Source organism: Loxodonta africana, chromosome 13 (genome assembly GCF_030014295.1).
Source record: "Loxodonta africana isolate mLoxAfr1 chromosome 13, mLoxAfr1.hap2, whole genome shotgun sequence".
Taxonomy (NCBI): domain Eukaryota; kingdom Metazoa; phylum Chordata; class Mammalia; order Proboscidea; family Elephantidae; genus Loxodonta; species Loxodonta africana.
The window spans coordinates 63,027,306-63,045,413 of NC_087354.1; the positions used below are offsets into that span (position 1 = coordinate 63,027,306).

The 18,108-nt window shown below is 37.3% G+C and overlaps 1 protein-coding gene across 11 annotated transcripts in view; it reads right to left on the reverse strand.

Moving 5' to 3' along the window:
- Nucleotides 1-2,929: 2,929 nt before the first annotated feature.
- The window catches only part of INPP4B (inositol polyphosphate-4-phosphatase type II B), a 971,994-nt gene continuing 956,815 nt past the window's right edge, over nt 2,930-18,108 (reverse strand). For all 11 annotated transcript variants that reach the window (XM_064267536.1, XM_064267532.1, XM_064267535.1 and 8 more), the window contains one exon: nt 2,930-8,752. In XM_064267536.1, coding sequence (XP_064123606.1) covers nt 8,620-8,752 — 133 coding nt within the window. In that variant the 3' untranslated portion in view covers nt 2,930-8,619. The remainder of the gene's footprint in view (nt 8,753-18,108) is intronic.

An 18,108-nucleotide genomic window follows, 5' to 3' on the forward strand; every position in this document is an offset into this window, starting at 1 on the left:
ATCAGGTTACCAAGATTCCATAGACTCCTCCAGTCACCTTCCAGCTTCTGTGATGGGCAAAGCAGCAACCTGGAGAAGCAAAGTATTTGCACCATAGGCGATTGTATTGCAATGGAGTTTGTGACATCTTGCTTCTCTCTCATGCCCATAGTCCCAGATGGAGAAAAGCAGATGGAAGTTTGCCATACTTTGATTAGGTGACCATCTACACTGATCACGACTGATTGGTTCTGGCCCCCAAAGTGCCAGGCCAACCAGGCATTTTGATGGAGGATCTCTGCCCAACAGTGGTACTTCATGCTGGATATGTTCATGGCTCCCCCCCAAAATATTTTCATTTTGGGAAATTTTAGTCAGATACACAACACGAGGTGAGTGCAGAAGCAGAGCACCACAGACAGAATGTGTGGCCATTAGTAAATGGTTAGCAACTGAAAAAAAAAAAATTTAACAAGTAGAAGCAGAGCCAGACTATCTGATCATCGTAGTAGCAGAACACATGTTTCTGAAAGGACAGATGCTTGTAGGGAGACAGATTATGAGATACTCGATGTTCTATTCCAAATAACTCAGAAGTTCTACGTGAGGCTGCCAAGATGGTTTCTTCTTTCTTTCTTGTATATACTTAACAATATATCTCTATTACCTGAGGTAAAGTAAGCCTGCGATTCTGCCAACATGAACGAACCCATGACAGAAATCATTTCATTTCTCAAAGTTCTACTTACCATTCTTTCACTGGGTCTGATTGTCTTATAGTTTGGCAGGTCAAATTGGGAAAGATAAAGCAGTGGTACCTACATCTGTGACATAGGTACAATAGTCTTCTAAGTAAAATGCTAAACAAATAATTGACATCCTGTTTAAAAAGAGGCTTAAGATACAGTGATACCTAGCTTGTCAAGTATTTCTTGTTGAAGAATGAAAGTTACCCAGATAGCGAAAGCTTAATGTTTTAAGGAATGCATTTTTTAAATTCCAATTTTAATGAAAGTATTTTTTTTTAATTAATAATACATGTCTGAAACAGAAGTTAAAACAATTAAAAAAAAATCAAGATGCTGTTTGTGGTTTGCAATTATGACACTAGTCTATGGTAGAATGATGCCCTAGTATAGGCTGTAGTTATTTCAGAAGTAATCTGCTGTGGATATCAGGCCTGATTTCCCTGGCTCCTCATGCGCTGTTAATATGGAGCCTGTAATACCTTGCTGCTAACAGGCTCCAAACTGCTAATTGTGCCAAATTAAGTCTGATACAGTTTGGATCACTGGTCAGTTAACCTCCTAAACAGTGGATTCCCAGTGTGGATGGAAGGCCCTCCTATGAGGGGGGTATGCATTTTGGCAGAATGTGGCAATGCCCAGTGAGTATGTGAAATTGGTAGGGAGAACTCTCTTTGGAAAAGCTAGTTTTCTGTTATCAGTGTCCTGTCCCAGAAACCTAACATTAACAGGGGAGCTCTCTTTCGCCTTCCCTCCCTCCTGCTCTGACCCTATGGAAAAACCAAAAATATAGCCCTTGAAGAAATTTTCTGAGTCCTTGACTTTGAATGAGAATGTCACACTCTTGAAACATTCGAGGAGCATTTTCATGAATATTTAAGATAACAGAGAACTACTACCTCAGCTCAGCCAGCTACCCTTCTGGTTGTATGGAAGGCAGCATTTTGCTATAATTGACAGTGCAGAGTTTCACAACAGGAGTACCTACAGCAACGTTATTACTCAGAAGACACATTAGTAGGAATACGCATCGATGGTGATGATGTTAGAGAAGAAGAATGTCTCCTGTTGTGGGATCAGATATGGTCTTGAAATCTTCCAGATGACAAAACTCCATTCTTTCTTTGCATGCAAGCAGAGGCCTCATTCAGTTAATTGCTTTACAACAAGATCTAATTGAAACCCTTTGGAATCTGCCTTTTACTATCAACTGCTAAAATGAATTATACATGATCAGATCCAAATAGTCCATCAGTAAAAGTTGTCTGAAATTGGAAAACAGGTCTACATATAGTCATGACCACCAAAATTGATAATTGCCCAACGTTAAACTACTGACACTTAGTTCTTGAACTTTTTTTTTTTTTTTTTTTAAATTGTGGTATATCTTGTCCCCATAGAATAGCAACCCTGAAAGGTACATTCTGTTAGTGAATATGAGACTAACCTAGCAGCAAAGTAAAATTTTTGCTGCAGTTGTGGTCCAGCACAAAAGGAGCCTAACTTCTTTGAAATATAGCTTCAGTTACTACTTTGATATTTTAATTTTTAGATACTGCTATAGTGATGGAAATGAAAAACAAAAGTATAATAAAGAGAAAAAGACAGAAACATAAAAAATAAAAATCACATTTATTTAAACAAAAATATACACACAGTGTACAATGAATATGGTTTACACAGAACAATAAAACAAAAATGATATTTCTTCAAACACCAATATAAAACGATCTAACTATCTGTGTCTAATTTCCTAAGGACACATATTATGGGTTCATCTAGAATACACATTTAAGACAAAAACAAATGTCAACCTTGCAGGTAAGTACCTCGAGAATCTGAAAAATTAGATGTGAGATTAAATAAAATAATAAAATATTTGCACGAGAAGTATATGTATACAAAGAGGTGAAATGTCAATGTCTGTAAGAGTTACAGGCACATGGAGTCCACCACTTTCAGAGTTTGAAAATTCTTTGACGTGCAATCTTTTTAAAATGCTGATAGTGCTCTAACAGCACCGCTTTAATTTACAAATTCAGTATAAGATTTACATAGATAAGATGGCAATCTTGCCAAAATTTCAGTCTGTATTGCATGCTTGTCAATGAAACCACGCAGGGTCATTATTAAAGATTGTCTCTTGGGTTTTGCCATTTTACGATGTTGGAATAATTTAGGTATTTTTAGTAATATTATGAATCTATTCAAGCTACAGTGAGTTTCAAAGGCTAAAGCTTCTTGCTAAAGAACTACAGTCATTAAAAGATTTTATTTGCAAGATATGGTTTCTCAGACAACATCACTTGTATTAAGTTTTATCCACTTTGCTAATTCACTTCGTGTACTACACTTAACTGTGAACCATGTTTTTCTCTTTTACTTTTAAATTTGAAGGATGCATGCTATCTATAAACAAATCCAAACTCAAGGGAGTTGATTACATGTACATGTTTTGGTTAATGTCATCTTATAATTGTTCCCTGCCTCTTCGTTAGTCAGATGTGATCTGTTTCATTTAGATCAGAAATGTTTAGATTTTTTCTTAATTTCTTAGCAAGAAAACTCAATTAATGCGCACCACGACTCAGAGAGAAAAATCCAAATTTCCACACTTTGCATTTCATTGGGCTGCAATATTTTATCTAGATCATTAATTTTATTTTCCCATTTTTGAAGGCAGGTATTGCTATTAGTCGCACCTGTTTAGAGGCAAAACTTTAACTTAAAACTGCCAAAGAAGCAAAAGATATAATATATTGGGAATTTCTTTATAAAGCAAAGAAACAAATATGTGGGAAAAAAGGCAAAGCTAATGTAGATTGTAGCTGGGAAAAATTAATGTGAATTCATACAGAAATTGTCTATCGACTACACACCTCTCAGCTACTAGGGATGCCTTGTGTTCAAGGTGTTTGCTCCTTCTGTAACTGCTCCTCACATTTTTTCTCAGACCAGTTTTTTAATCTGCAATAAAAGTTAATTTATTTCCTAAAAGATTACAAAAGGTGCCCTGTATAGTGAGCTAAACAAAATGATAGACCTCACTGCTTGGAAATCAAACACCTAGCGCATCTGTGGTGATTTAACATACTGCCAGACTTTAATTTGTTTAATCTAACAGTTTGGGTTCCAATTGAGCTATATTTATTGGAATCTGGGCACAGAAATATGTTACTGTTTTCTCTACTTTAAGCAAATGCCAAAATTGTAAACTCAAAAATTGATACTGCAGCACACTCAGTGATGTTCTGATTAGGCTGTCATTTCCCTGAATCTAGCCCTGAGTTGTTACTGTTTACACTAAAGCTGCGTTGCCAAGAGTTCCCTTGCAGAACATCACAGAGAGATATGCTTTTGAACTCATCTCTCTGGTTGAATAGCTTAATTATGAATAAAATATAAACATCATGTATGATTTGTAGCTAAAAAAGAAAAACAAACCCATTGCCATCGAGTCAATTCTGACTCATAGCAATCGTATAGGACAGAGTAGAACTGCCTCATAGGGTTTCCAAGGAGCAGCTGGTGGATTCGAACTGCCAACCTTTTGGTTAGCAGCCAAACGCTTAATCACTGCACTACCAGGACCCCTTGTAATCAGAGTCTTTAAAAAGAAGGTAAAAACCAAAATCAAATTGTAGGCATCTCTCTTTGAAGAGAAATGGTATTTAATACCACTCTAGTAATTTCATACAGCTTCCAATAATTTGTTATTTTCTGGACAAAAAGTTATGGTGGCATCTAGTGGTATGCTGGTAAATGTTTAACAGCTGGCTCTCCAGGAATCAAAAGCCCTGGCTTGTAGCATTTGCCAATTTCTGTGGTGTAAGTTGTTCCACTGTGGCCGATTTCAAGCTACCAATGTGACGTTACAAAAACATGGAGTCGGGAGGAGATGCACAGCAGCAAACTGTTATACAGAATTTCTACCACAAGGGCACCATGGACATGTGTAACCATGAGACCATAGTAAAACAGATAGACAACACTAAAATAATTAAGAAGTGGTGGGTTGTATTTATTACCTTTGTTTTTAATATAACTTGCTTGTTATTTTACAATTTAATTTCTTAAAAAGCCAACTCCAGCATACCACTTGGGTTGCCCGCCTCAACACCGTCCTATCAACCTTTATGTAGGAAGAGCTTTGATTGATTTCAAGGCTTATAAGGCTTCATAGCTTTTTCAGCAGAAGAGATGTTATTTTTACAATATAAGAACTGGAGTTTTGGTACATGTGCTCTGCTCTAACTGGGCAGTTGGTTATTTTAGCATATTTCATCAATTGGATCAAATGGTTACTTGTACTCACTGGATTATTAGACAGAACAAACAATTTGCATCAAACAGTTGTTTTGGCAGAGTGTAGACAAAAACTCAGGCAATATCTACAAGAAAAAAATCCCTTGAGAAATAAATGAATGGATGCATCTAAGTGTGATCGGCTTCAATCAAATATTTCAAGTAATGATATTCAGCTGTTTCACAGGACATTTTCAGAGTCTCTCTAGAATTTTGTCACTGGGTCAAACATAATCAGGATTCCATCCTCCTCTGTCTTAAAAAAATGTATTCCTAGGACTCTGTTAAACAGCTCATCCAGAATTAATCCTTACATTTGATGATATTAAAAGGAAAAGAAAAAATTTGGAACACAAAAATTACATTGTTTGGAAAAGTCATTTTCTCGGTTCAATTTTTGGCCCAACATGATCTCCTAAATAGGTCTGCTGATGTATCTATCTTTTAAACGAAATGGTTTAGAGAGGAAAGCATGTCTGAGGTTGTGTTTGTACAAGGCAGATTTTAAAACGTTTTGTTTAACATTTGCTCTTTGATTTCCAAAACTTTAATAACTTAAGAAATGTCAAAGTGGTTTTCCAAAGACAGTTTTGGAATATCTCAGCAAAGGAGCAATATTGTTGTCGAGGTAAAACATAATTTTTTCTGATAAAATCTACTTTGGAAGTATACACAAATATAAGCTTCCTTTAAGGAACTGCAAATGACTACAATAATGATAAATGAACACTCGTGTACATTTGTATTACAGAAAGCTCTACCCTTTGAGATTTCTATATTAGAATTTATTAAAAAAAAAAAAAAACCTAGAAATGTCTTCTAAAAATATAAAGCCCTACAGTTGGCTTTCTAGCTGATGAATACTTTTTTTTTTCCATATTTGAGTCAAAAGTTGTCAATTAAAAAAAATACAAAGAAAAATTATTGTTATATTAGATAATTTATAGGAAAAGTCACTTCAGGTGTCCTGGAATGCAGACTCCCATTTGACATACTGAATGAAGCTTCATGAGCCGTGTTATCATAACATCTTTGCCCTAAATCCAATGGGATAATGAAAATAACCCCAAGGTCTAAGGTTTTGAATAGAATTGAACAATTCAAAGATGATATCTAGTCATTGAAATGGAGAGTAAGGTATCAAGTTGAATATCAAGATAATTTTGCCCATGAGTTGATCCAGAATACTCAGCATTTATTCATTAAAAAGGCTGTGAATAATTTGGCAACAGCCTCAAGTATAATGCCCTCAGTTCATTTAGTAAAAAAATAAATTGATAAGTATTTCTCCTGTGAAATCCCCAAAGCATTATCTAAAATGTGTAGCACTTGATGGAACTAAACTAGGGCTAGAGATGTCTTTGCAATCCTCATTTCAGCGGGTGTCTTAGGCAAGAAGCTCTCACATTGGCTGTGGAAAGCCCCATAATATCACACATTGGCTATGTACCTAGCTAAGACATGTTTATGTTATTAGCCTCTGGCACTTCCAGGGGAGATTCACGGTCTGAATGGCATGCTCCTCTAATGAGAAGGAAAAATAATAAATTCTTAAAATGTGGACAAACTATGTTTCATTTATTCAGGCTTTTGAACTCTAAGTTTCAATTCCAGTGATACATCCCAAGTTCTTTTTAACTAGCTAGCATTTTCTCTTAATTTTCATGTGCATTTAGCATGGTAATTTGGACAAGAGAAAAGCCCCAGGCCAGGAAGTTGAGATAGAGATTCTAATCATGGTTCTGCAATGATCAAGCTGGGTGACTGGGAGCATACCATCTTGGTGGCTTAATTTACGCATTTTTTTTTTGAAAAATGGTGTTAGACAAGATGATCTTTAAGGCATATTCTAATTCTGAATTTTTGAAAACATGAACCATGAGTAATGAAAAATATGAATTTCAGTTTCACAGAAAGTAACTGTTTCAGTTTATCATTGGGAGCCTGGGTGGTGCAAGCGGTTTGGGATCAGTCGCTAAACCAAAGGTTGGCAGTTCAAATTCACCCAATGACTCTCTGGAAGAAAAGGCCTGGCAAACTGCTTCCATAAAGATTATAGCCAAGAAAACACAATGAAGCAGTTCTACTCTGTAACACATGAGGTTGCCATGAGTCAGGGGCCAACTCTATCGCAGCTAACAACCACCAGCCCATTGCCAATAATGATCCTATAGGACACAGTGGAACTGGCCCGTAGGGTTTCCAAAGTGCAGCTGGTAGATTTGAACTGCTAACCTTTTGGTTAGCAGCAACAACAGTTTGTCATTAGTTATGGTTACATACATTTTAGAAGGGTTATTTATATATACTAACCTATGTCAGAAGGAACCAAGGCGGTACAGTGGGTTAAGCACTCGGCTGCTAACCACAAATTGACATTTTGAATCCACCAGCCATTCCTTGGGAGAAAGATGTGGCAGTTTGCTTCAGTAAAGACTGACAGCCTTGGAAACCATATGAGGCAGTTCTACTGCATCCTATAGGGCCTCTATGAGTCAGAATAGACTAGATGGCAATGGGTTTGGTTTGGTTTTTAACCTATGTCAGACAACGTATCCTTATACCACTTATACTCCATGCCAAGATGACTGCTAGAAAACAACTCAAAGGTATTTTATTGACTTGCATGTAACTAAGATACAGGAAGATCAGGCTGATGGGAATTTTTATTCTGGTCATCAACATGTTTGCTATCTCTAATTTCCTTGCAGTGTTTCATCTATCACACTGTTAAACTTTCTATATTGCCACTTTCACAGCAGGACCACGCAAGTTTTTTTTTTTTCTTTGAAAAGGCACCAATATTTAGGAAGATAATTTTATTGCTTTACTAATGGGGGAAGTAGTCCCATCTTGGCCAGACAGCAAAGGTGTGTAAAGCACACATTTAAGCTGCTTCAGTAATCCAGGTCATGACTTAACTCCTCCCGTTTCATTGCCATCTAGTAGATTCTGACTCAAAGCCACCCTATAGGACAGAGTAGAATTGCGCTATGGGGCTTCTAGGGCTGTAATCTTTATGGGAACAGACTGCCACATCTCTCACCTGAGGAGTGGCTGGCGGGTTCCAACCGACGACTTTTTGGTTAGCAGCCGAACGCTTAACCACCACGCCACCAGGGCTCTTTAAGTTAACTCTACCTAATCTTTAATTCACTAGAAAATTGTTTAAAAATACCCAACATAGGTTCCAAGGTTATCTGTGGGAAGGTTGTCAAATAGTATCACATAAGTTCCTTCCTCCTTTTACCCATTCTGGAGGGAGAGCACTCTCTGGATCACCTCCAGGCCTTCATTTCCATAGTCCGTGAATGAAATTGGCACTTTCTGAACTGATCTCAACCAGTGAGGGTTAACAACATGTAGACGCTTAGAACTTGAAATGGAAATATTATATAAACTATTTTTTAATGAGTTTCTTCCAAAGTAATATGCTGGTAATTAATTCAAGTAACACTAGATTTGGACACAACATCCTTGACCACCTCCCCCAACAAAGTCATGACGTTAAAAAAGTAAAAAGACCAAGGTAGAGAGATTATCCACCTGAAATGGATTTGTGTTCGTGTTTATTTACATGTTGTTAAACTTAGGTGTCAGCTTTTCCATAAGTCCCCTCTGGAGGTCTGTAGTACTTGGGGAAAGCCATCAGCTGTAGCATGTTGAAAGCATACTTTCTGCATTTGATATTCTTCAGTACATTTTCTATGCGGCATCCTTCTCTGGTGAAAGGGGAAAAAGTACAGCCTCATGAAACACAGAATAAATAAATATGCTTTATTTGTTCAATGCAGAGTTGCAGCAACCGTCTAAGTAAAAATAACAAAGATTCAACTCTACATTTATTTATTTTTTCCACAAGTGATGATACATCTTACAAAATTAAATCCTAGGCCAGGCCCAATACCATTATTGCCTTCGGAAAGAGATGATTAAAGTCTCTTTGCTCTTAACAGATATTTAAGGTTTAATAAACTCTTCAAATATAATTTGCTCCACAATACAGCTTTGCTTGAGTTTCATAAATATATCTGCCTTTTACAGCTTTTCCATAAATTAATCTCTCAGTCTCTTTAAAACACGCTAAAATCTATATGTAGCCCTAAGGATGCAGGTTCTAGGAATAAGGCATTTAATTTATTAAGTCTGGCCCTATAGATTTTTAAAGGAAAATTTCATCTCTATTTTACTTCATTATTTTAGCTGTGCAACAAAGAGAGAAAATGGCTTCCCGAACAGCCTAGTCCAAGTCTCAGCTTTATAAAGGGAGAGGGTTTCTTCACGACAGTACAAAAGTCACAGGTGCTGAAAATGGCGCATCAAGACACACACAAGACCTTGTTAAAAAGAATAGAAAAGTACTTTGAGAGCCAAATCAACCCAAACAATAGTTACAAACAGGTTAATTTAATTAGAAAACATAAAGAGCCATTCTCTCCAGAAGGTTACTTGACAGAAAAGGGTTAATCACAGCAAAGAACTAACATAAGTAACAGGTTAAAAACCGAACAGCAGGTTCTATCAGCTGAGGGTAACAATGATATTAGCACAGTGGAAATTAAATCTGCAACCTCCCACGTCTCTAGGACTTGTCTCCAGGTTTTATTGTGCAAATTCAGTCTCAACTTCTTTAATACATTTAATGGAAAGAGGAAAAGGAGGTTCAGAGCTTCAAGCTTTCAGGATTCTGTTCTTTGTCTTATTCTAAAGACAGTAATTTAAAAATTCTTCTTGAGCTAGTTAACAGTGGGAAATGCTTTTTTTTTTTTTTAATGAACAGAAGAGCAAAATAATTCACTGAATGCATAGTACTTTTGTTTTAGATTTAAGAAAAACAAACAAAAACACAATTCAAACTTTTTTTTTAAATCCTGTGAATCTGAAAATGTAGAAATATTACAGCATTGTCCCCATAATCTAAAGTCTCTTGTCGTTTGTAGAAAAGAAAGGAATACAATGTAAAACTTATTGGTATTTGGCTAATAGTAAAGCAAGACTTAAAATAAGCCACACGACTAGCAGGTGTGAGCTGACAAGCAGCAAGGCGACAGGATAGAAGTGTCGAGAAGTTGGCTTGTTGTCGGTTAGACAGCCTGTTTCAGGATCATCGGATTCGTTCAGTGCTCCCTGGGTTTGTCTGCTGTTAAACAGGGGGATGTTAGGGAGAGGAGGGGAGAAAAGAAAACAGTATAGCGTTCACACTGTAAAGAAATACAACCTTAAATATTCTGAGAAACAATCTCATATAACACAGCTGTTTCAGATGAAGATTTTTATGCTAAATAGCCCCAGATCCATCTTGTGTACTTTTTTCTGATTGTACTATATTGACAAAGACTATAAAAAGGAGACTCCTTTGCCCTTTGTGCAAGGAAAGAAGAGAGAAACACTATGATGGTATTTACATGGGTTGAGTCTGTATGTACAAGGAAAATCAAATAAGCACCACGGCACACATAACAAAGACTGCATGAATAAAACTAAAATATGAGTCAGCCCATAACAAATAAGCTGATAAACACATCTTTGGAAAAGGAAATGAGAAACAGAGGATGGAGTGAAGTAGATGTGTCCAGCACGTTTAAACACACCTTCTCCTGGGAGTGTACCTGTGTAATGTATTTAAAGTTATAAAAGTGATCTATTGAAACGATACGGTATTTAAAATGAATGAAGCATCTGACATGTCATCTTTGCCAACCATAATAGTAGTTTAAGGAAATCTGACTCAGTGCCTTTCTGTTCGTTGAGCTCCTAAATTATGTTGTCTCCTGCTCATCTGACTTAGATGGGACCAAATCTGTCTCCCATGGGCTCTGGGCTGAAAAGAAATCCATATTTACTGACTGACACTTCAGAAAAGAAAATATTTTACATTCTCAGATTGTGTATTTTCTGTGTAAATAAATAGGGGGTAATTATTACTCTGCTTGAAAGTAGCTCCAATTATGGCAAATCAGATGTAAATTGAAAACAGCAATTCTTTTAAATGGTATTTAAAAAAAAAAAAAAAACTTGCCATGGAGTTGACTCCAACCCATGGCAATTCCCTGTGTGTCACAGTAGAACTGTGATCCATGGGGCTTTCAATGGCTGATTTTTTGAAAGTAAGTCACCAGGCCTTTCTTCCAAGGTGCTTCTGGGTAGATGCAGACTGCCAACCTTTTGGTTAGCAGCCCAGCATTTACCTCTTTGCACCACCCAGGGCCTCCTTTGCATGGCATATTTCATCTATATTAAGAGTATTCAGAATGTCAATGACACTCAGTGGTCAAGAGGTGGCTGAATCTCCATCATCTAGTCTACATTTTGAGGAAGATAGCTGCTGGTCGGTATCATGAAAAGTGCCAAGCAAAAGCAACTTCTAAACAAGCTGCTTACCCACAGCCATTCTTCCAACCAGAGCAGCTCCTGAAAACCTCCTAGACAGATATTCTTTCTTTTCTTTTTTTATTTTTCTTTAGATGAAGGTTTTCAGAACAAACTAGCTTCTCATTAAACTGTTAGTATACATATTGCTTTATAACATTGGTTAACAACCCCATGACATGTCAACGCTCTCCGTTCTCGACCTTGGGTTCCCTTTTACCAGCTTTCCTGTCCCCTCCTGCTCTCTCATCCCTGCCCCTGGGCTGGGATGCCCTTTTAGCCTCATTTTGTTTTATGGGCCTGTCTAATCTTTGGCTGAAAGGTTAACCTCAGAAGTGACTTCAGTACTGAGCTAAAAGGCTGTCTGGTGGCCATACTCTTGGGGTTTCTCCAGTCTCTGGACAGAAATTCTTGATTAGGCATGGATGGCAGCAATGACTACATTTGGACAAAGGACAGTCATAATGATTTCAAACTGACCACAGTAACCCGAATTAGTTTAAAACACCAATTCAACCCATTGTTTGGCAAGACCTAAGAATTATACATCCAGTGACAAAGTAAAGGAGAAGCTTATCTGGAAAACAAATGGTTTATTGAGCAAAAGGGAGATTTATTTTGAACCTGTGTAATCCCCATGTTTCAGTTGTACAAGTAACTTGATTATTTGTCCAATATTCTACCCCATAAAAAAAAAAATAGGTAGAAAATATGCCCTAGAACTTAAGGCATTGGTACTTTTGAGTGTAACTAAGAAAAGCTTCCTTACTTTGCATGTATATATTATTACTACTCTTTATTGTCAAACTGGAAATTAAACCTGCAACTGTGCTTCCTAAAGGACTTTTTAAAAAATTTAATTGTGCCATAAATTACTTCTTCTACTGGCTTGTCAGAGTGCCAGAGATCCCCACCTGGCTCATCTGAGAAAAACAATCGGCATTTGTTCAATATATTTTAGTGGCTCCTCTCCGGTGTTTGCTGGTAGGAGAGAAGTGAAGCCTTTTCTATCCAGCTATATATTATAGTATAGCTATTATATATTGATTACAAATTTACATTAAAATATTAGTCATAATCTATCATTATAATAGTACAGAAATACCCTCCTGATATGGATAGACTTGGTGGAAAGATCCTGGCTAAGGAATAGACACCTCTGGCCAAAAAGTTAGCTGAAAGTGTTTTGTCATAGCCTTCACTCCAAATACAAGGCATTAGAAGTCCCTGGGTGGTACATACCATTCATGTGCTTGGCTATTAACCAAAAAGTTGGCAGTTCGAATCCACTGAATGGCCTCACGAAAAAAAAAGAAAAAAAGCCTGGCAATCTACTTCGGTGTGATCACAGCCACTGAAAACCCCATGGAGCAGTTCTACTGACACACATGAGCTCGTTGTGAGTTGGAATTGACTTGACAGTAGCAGGTAATTTTATACCAGATTGCTTTCTTTTGTCTATCACTACCACAACACATTTAAAATTTTCTAGTCTGATCTGTATGGGATCAAATTGACAACAGTAACTCAAAAGATTAGATAGGAATCTTAGGGGGTAGTAGGCATGTTAATTAGGGAGGAACAACTCAGAAAAGGAGGGTGAGAATGGTTACAGAACTCGAAGAATGTAATCAACATCACTAAGGTGTACACGTAGAAACTGTTGAATTGGTATGTGTTTTGCTGTGTTTATTTCCAACAACAACAAAAAAATAAATGAAATTTAGAAAAAAAATTTTTTTTTTCAGTCTGCATGTTGTATTTGGCTTACAAGTGAAAATTACTAAGTTAAAAGATTTTGGGGGGGCAGTTTTATAATTAATTTGTTGTTTTCTAACTTCCATCTTTGGAGACTAGAATAATACATTAAAATGCTTCACACATAATCATCCTATGTTTCAGCTGGAATTCAAAGCACCAGGCCTACTTAGGCTGCCACAGAACTTAAAGCTTGAGGCCCATGACTGTGTCAAAGAAAAGACACAGGTGGTCTTGGGATGGCTTCCTTACCCTCTGCTAAGAACAGCCCAGGTGGTCATTTCCTCATAGCCAAAATTGAATTTTTAAGCATTCTGCAAGTGCAAAATGCAAAGGATGTGTTAAGTAATAATATTAGTAATTTCCTCACTAGGAGATTAAGAAAAATAATTAATTAGTGGCCACTTTGCACCATACCCTAGTAATTCAGTGTCATTAGCTTTAGCCATCACTAACTGGTTGAGCACCAAGGAAGCAAATCACAGTGTTGCCTCCATGGAAAATGTGACATGATCAGACATTTAAGGGCAGTTACTGAATCTGCAAGATAGAAAATGAATCGTTTCTTCAAAGACCTGTCAAAGCAATCACTTAAAATAGAAACAAGTAAAGGAAAGTGTCTCGCTTTTAAACACATCACCGCCTACATGAGAAGACATTTCCTTAAATAAAAGCCAATGTGTGTGACTTGATATTTGCTTACTTCCCCCTCTTTTCTGTCAGCGACTGCTGCGGTATCCTAGATCACAAGTCACCCACTGCAGATATCTTCTCAAATCGTTCAGACTGTAGAAATAAAAGCTAGCATCCTCCTTCTCTTCCCCTGCTGGGTAATTATTCATTAACAGTTTTGCTAGTTGATAGTTTATTCCTTTAACCACTAGTGCTCTTCAAGTTTCCCCAAAGGAAAACTACCAATTAAAACGGAATTGAAAAATCTTTCCTTCTGACCAGCAGCTGATTTCCTCCAATGCTAAAATAGGACCATTTCACTTTTAATTACATACTCCAAGCTTGGGGCTGTAGGCCTACCATCTTGAAATTATGGGTCAAGATTTTAGAGCCTATATCTTATAGAGCTTTATTTGACTCAACATTCATCTGAGGAATCGATATTAATCTGTCAGGCCCTGGATTGCTGAACTGTGTGAGATTCCCACCTGGCAGTTCTGTTAAAAAAACATATATATAACATGGGTCTGATAGCAGTAAGCAGTCCCTGGATGGTGCAAACAGCTAATGCGCTCAGTTGCTAACAGAAATGTTGGAGATTTGAGTCCACCCAGAGGTGCCTCAGAAGAAAGGCCTAGCAACTGACTTCTAAAAAACCAGCCATTGAAAACCCTGTAAAGCACAGTTCTACAATGACACACATGGGGTCACCATGAGTTGGAGTCAACTTGATGGCAAGTGGTACTGGTTGGTATCAGTAAAGCTTTGAGATTGAAAAGAAAACAGAGAACTATAGAGTCATGGATATAAAAGTGACTTTAGAAAATCTTCAAGTTCAATGAACACATTTTGTGGAGAAGGAAATAAATGTAAAAGCCCTGCATCTGCATCAAGAACAATAAGTAGCAAGAAAAGGGTCCTGAGAGTCCCTGGTCCACAGTTTATTTATATCATAATCTGATAAGATAAAAGGGCAGGGAGGGACTTTTTCTTTTTTTTTTTTTTTTAGTTTGGCTCAAGATTAATAAAATTTAATGAGCTGACATACTCCTAGCATTAAATTTTATCCTTTTTACCGAAACACTCCAAATTTAATTTGTAATTAATTAGAATATTAAAAATCAATTGCCAGGGCTTTGTAGAAACTCTACAGTTATCCAAATATAGGAAAATTTTAATAAGAGGATATCAGTGGTGGGTAGTTTCCGCTGGCCTAGAAGCAACAACAGCCTCCTAGCCACTGGCTCTACAAACACATTTAAAATTCCTTCTTCATTCTACCTAGGCTTCAAAACCTATCTCCGACTCTCTCAGCTCAACCACAGGAAAAACCACTAAGTGAAGAAATTACTCAGAAGACATAAGACAATGCCACTGCTTTCAGATCATAGATTGTCTCTAATAGTCATGGACAAGGTTACTATCAAAGAAAGACCAATCTTATGAGGTAGTAAGTAAAATCCACACTCAGAGGAGGCGTGAGTCCTGCCCAGAGGGCACATGTACATTTCTGGACATGACAGTCTCAGGGTAGAGGTCTTGTAAACTAGAGGACAACAGAGCAGGGCAACAAGGACAGTGATGGTGGTGCTTAGGAACTTGGCATATTCGAAAAGTTCAAAGACATTGGGCATGAGAAGAATTGGCTTGGAGAAGAGGAACATTTACAGTTACATGGTGGTTGATTTCAAATATTCAAAGGCTGTTTAGTTTAAGGCCTGGGTTACAAATGGTTTGTGCTCAGCTACTAGCTGCCTCTTGGTTTATGTACAGGTTACAAATGAGCAAAATTAAGTATTCTGGATTCCTATTCTCAATGTTATCCAGAAAAAGTGTGCATCAGGGCTGTATCCTTTCACCATACTTATTCCATCTGTATGCTGAGCAAACAATCCAAGAAGCTGGACTATATGAAGAAGAACGTGGCATCAGAATTGGTGGAAGACTCATTAACAACCTGCATTATGCAGAAGACACAACCTCACTTGCTGCAAGTGAAGAGGACTTGAAGCTCTTACTGATGAAGATCAAAGACTACGGCCTTCAATATAGATTATATCTCAATATAAAGAAAACATAAAAATCCTCCAACTAGACCAATAAGCAACATTATGATAAACAAAGAAAACACTGAATTTGTCAAGGATTTCATTTTAATTGGATCTACAATCAATGCCGGTGGAAGCAGCAGTCAAGAAATCAAATGACTTTCTTCATTGGGCAAAAAAAAAAAAAAACTAGTGCCATCATTGGGCAAAGCTGCTGCAAAAGACCTTTGAGTGTGTTAAAAAGCAAAGATGTCAATTTGAGGACCAAGGTGCACCTGACCCAAGACGTGGTATTTTCAATGGCCTTCTGTGCATATGAAAGATTGACAATTAATAAGGAAAACTGAAGAAGAATTGATGCCTTTGAATTATGGCATTAATAAAAAATATTGAGTATACCATGGATGTGGGGTTTTTTTTGTTTTGGGTATACAGTGGACTGACAGGAGAATGAACAAATCTGTCTTGGAAGAAGTACAGCCAGAATGTTCCTTAGAAGCAAAGATGGTGAGACTTCATTTAACATGCTTTGCAGATGTTATCAGGAGGGACCAGTCCCTGGAGGAAGACATCATGCTTGGTAAAGCAGAGGGTCTACAAAAAAGAGGAAGACCCTCAATGAGATGGATCAACAAACAGTGGCTGCAACAATGGGCTCCGATATAGCAAAGATTGTGAGGATGGTGTGGGACTGGGCAGTGTTTTGTTCTGTTGTATATGGGGCTGCTATGAGTTGGAACCAACTTGAGGATACCTAACAACAGCTAACTGGAAGGTAAACGGTTTGATCCCACCAGTGGTACCATGGAAGAAAGCCCCGGCAATCTGCTTCCATAAAGATTATAGCCAAGAAAACTCCATGGAGCTCAATTCTACCCTGTAACACATGGGGTTGTATGAGTCAGAATGGGGATCAGGTTTGGTTTGGTTTACCTTGGAAAGCAGTGGAAGTGTTTGAAGTGGAGAAAGAGATCTGCTATATCTCATGCCCTATCACAGGATAGCCATTATCTTATCTGTTCTTTACAAATAATCAAACTGGTTGGTATTATTACCTCCACAGGCTCAAAGGCATAACAAAACTTGCTCAAGCGGCAGATAGATAGATGACTGTACCCCTGGTTTGTCTAATGAAAAAATCCATATTCCTTTCACTCTATTGTTGGGATCCTTTAAGCACAGATTTCCTGCTGCTTCTCAGAAAGAGACGGATGTGATTTCTTGCCAGTTGCAAGACTGGATTAGTGACCTCTAAGATTACTTTCATCTCAGCCTCCCTGTGATTCTTTGATTCTATTAAAACATAGCTGCAGTGCTCAAGATATGCATATTTTTCCTAGCAACAGAATAGATGACAGTTCAAAGAAAGCAAAGCATGTTGACAATAGATATGGTCTCTCGTGTTGGTTTTGCTTCTTGCTATTTTTATGTTCTACTTCCAGGATAAAGTACAACAACAACAATAAAAAAAAAAAAAAAAAAAAACTCTGTCCGATGTATTTAACTATTTTGATTTCATTTGTTCCTGGTATGTTTTTACACTCTTGTTTTCATTTCACTACTTTGGTTTTGTAAAGTACTTGGAAGATAGAAATGTCTTTCGTCAGGAGATGCAAGGCTCCAAGTAGTGACAGGCTCAGATGGTATCTACACATTGTTTTGAGGAGACAGAATATATACATTCTAAGAAAGATAGGGAAGTGGCCTGGTATACAATCTAAATGTGCTTTTTTTAAAAAAAGGAAAAAAAGAGAAAGAGACATAATGAGTTGAAAGCATAATTTCTTCCATCAGATCATTATCAGAGAACAGATTCCAGTTTTGATCTTTGAATTTTACAGAGAAGAATATTTGGATCAGGTCCAGGAAATAATGCCATAAGTGATTAAAGAACTGAGGAAGTGTTTAATGTTCATTTTGTTTGGATAAAAGAAGGCTGATATGCAATGCGACAGCTGTATTTAAATATATGTAAGACATGGCAAAATAATTTTTGAGATAAAAATTTGTTGTTTGCTTTCCGTGTTTTTTCTTCTTCCTCTGGTTTTGTGGGCTGCCATTTATAGCTTATGCTCCAGAGAGATCAGCAGTGATGAGAGCAAGAGTTGCCTGAACTAAATAGATTTGCCTTTCTTTAATTCCAGAACAGAGGAAATTAAAGGTCTCCAAGGTGGGAAAAGAGAGAGGAAAAGGATCTTTGGGGGATTAGAGGAAGAAATACTGTAGAGGGA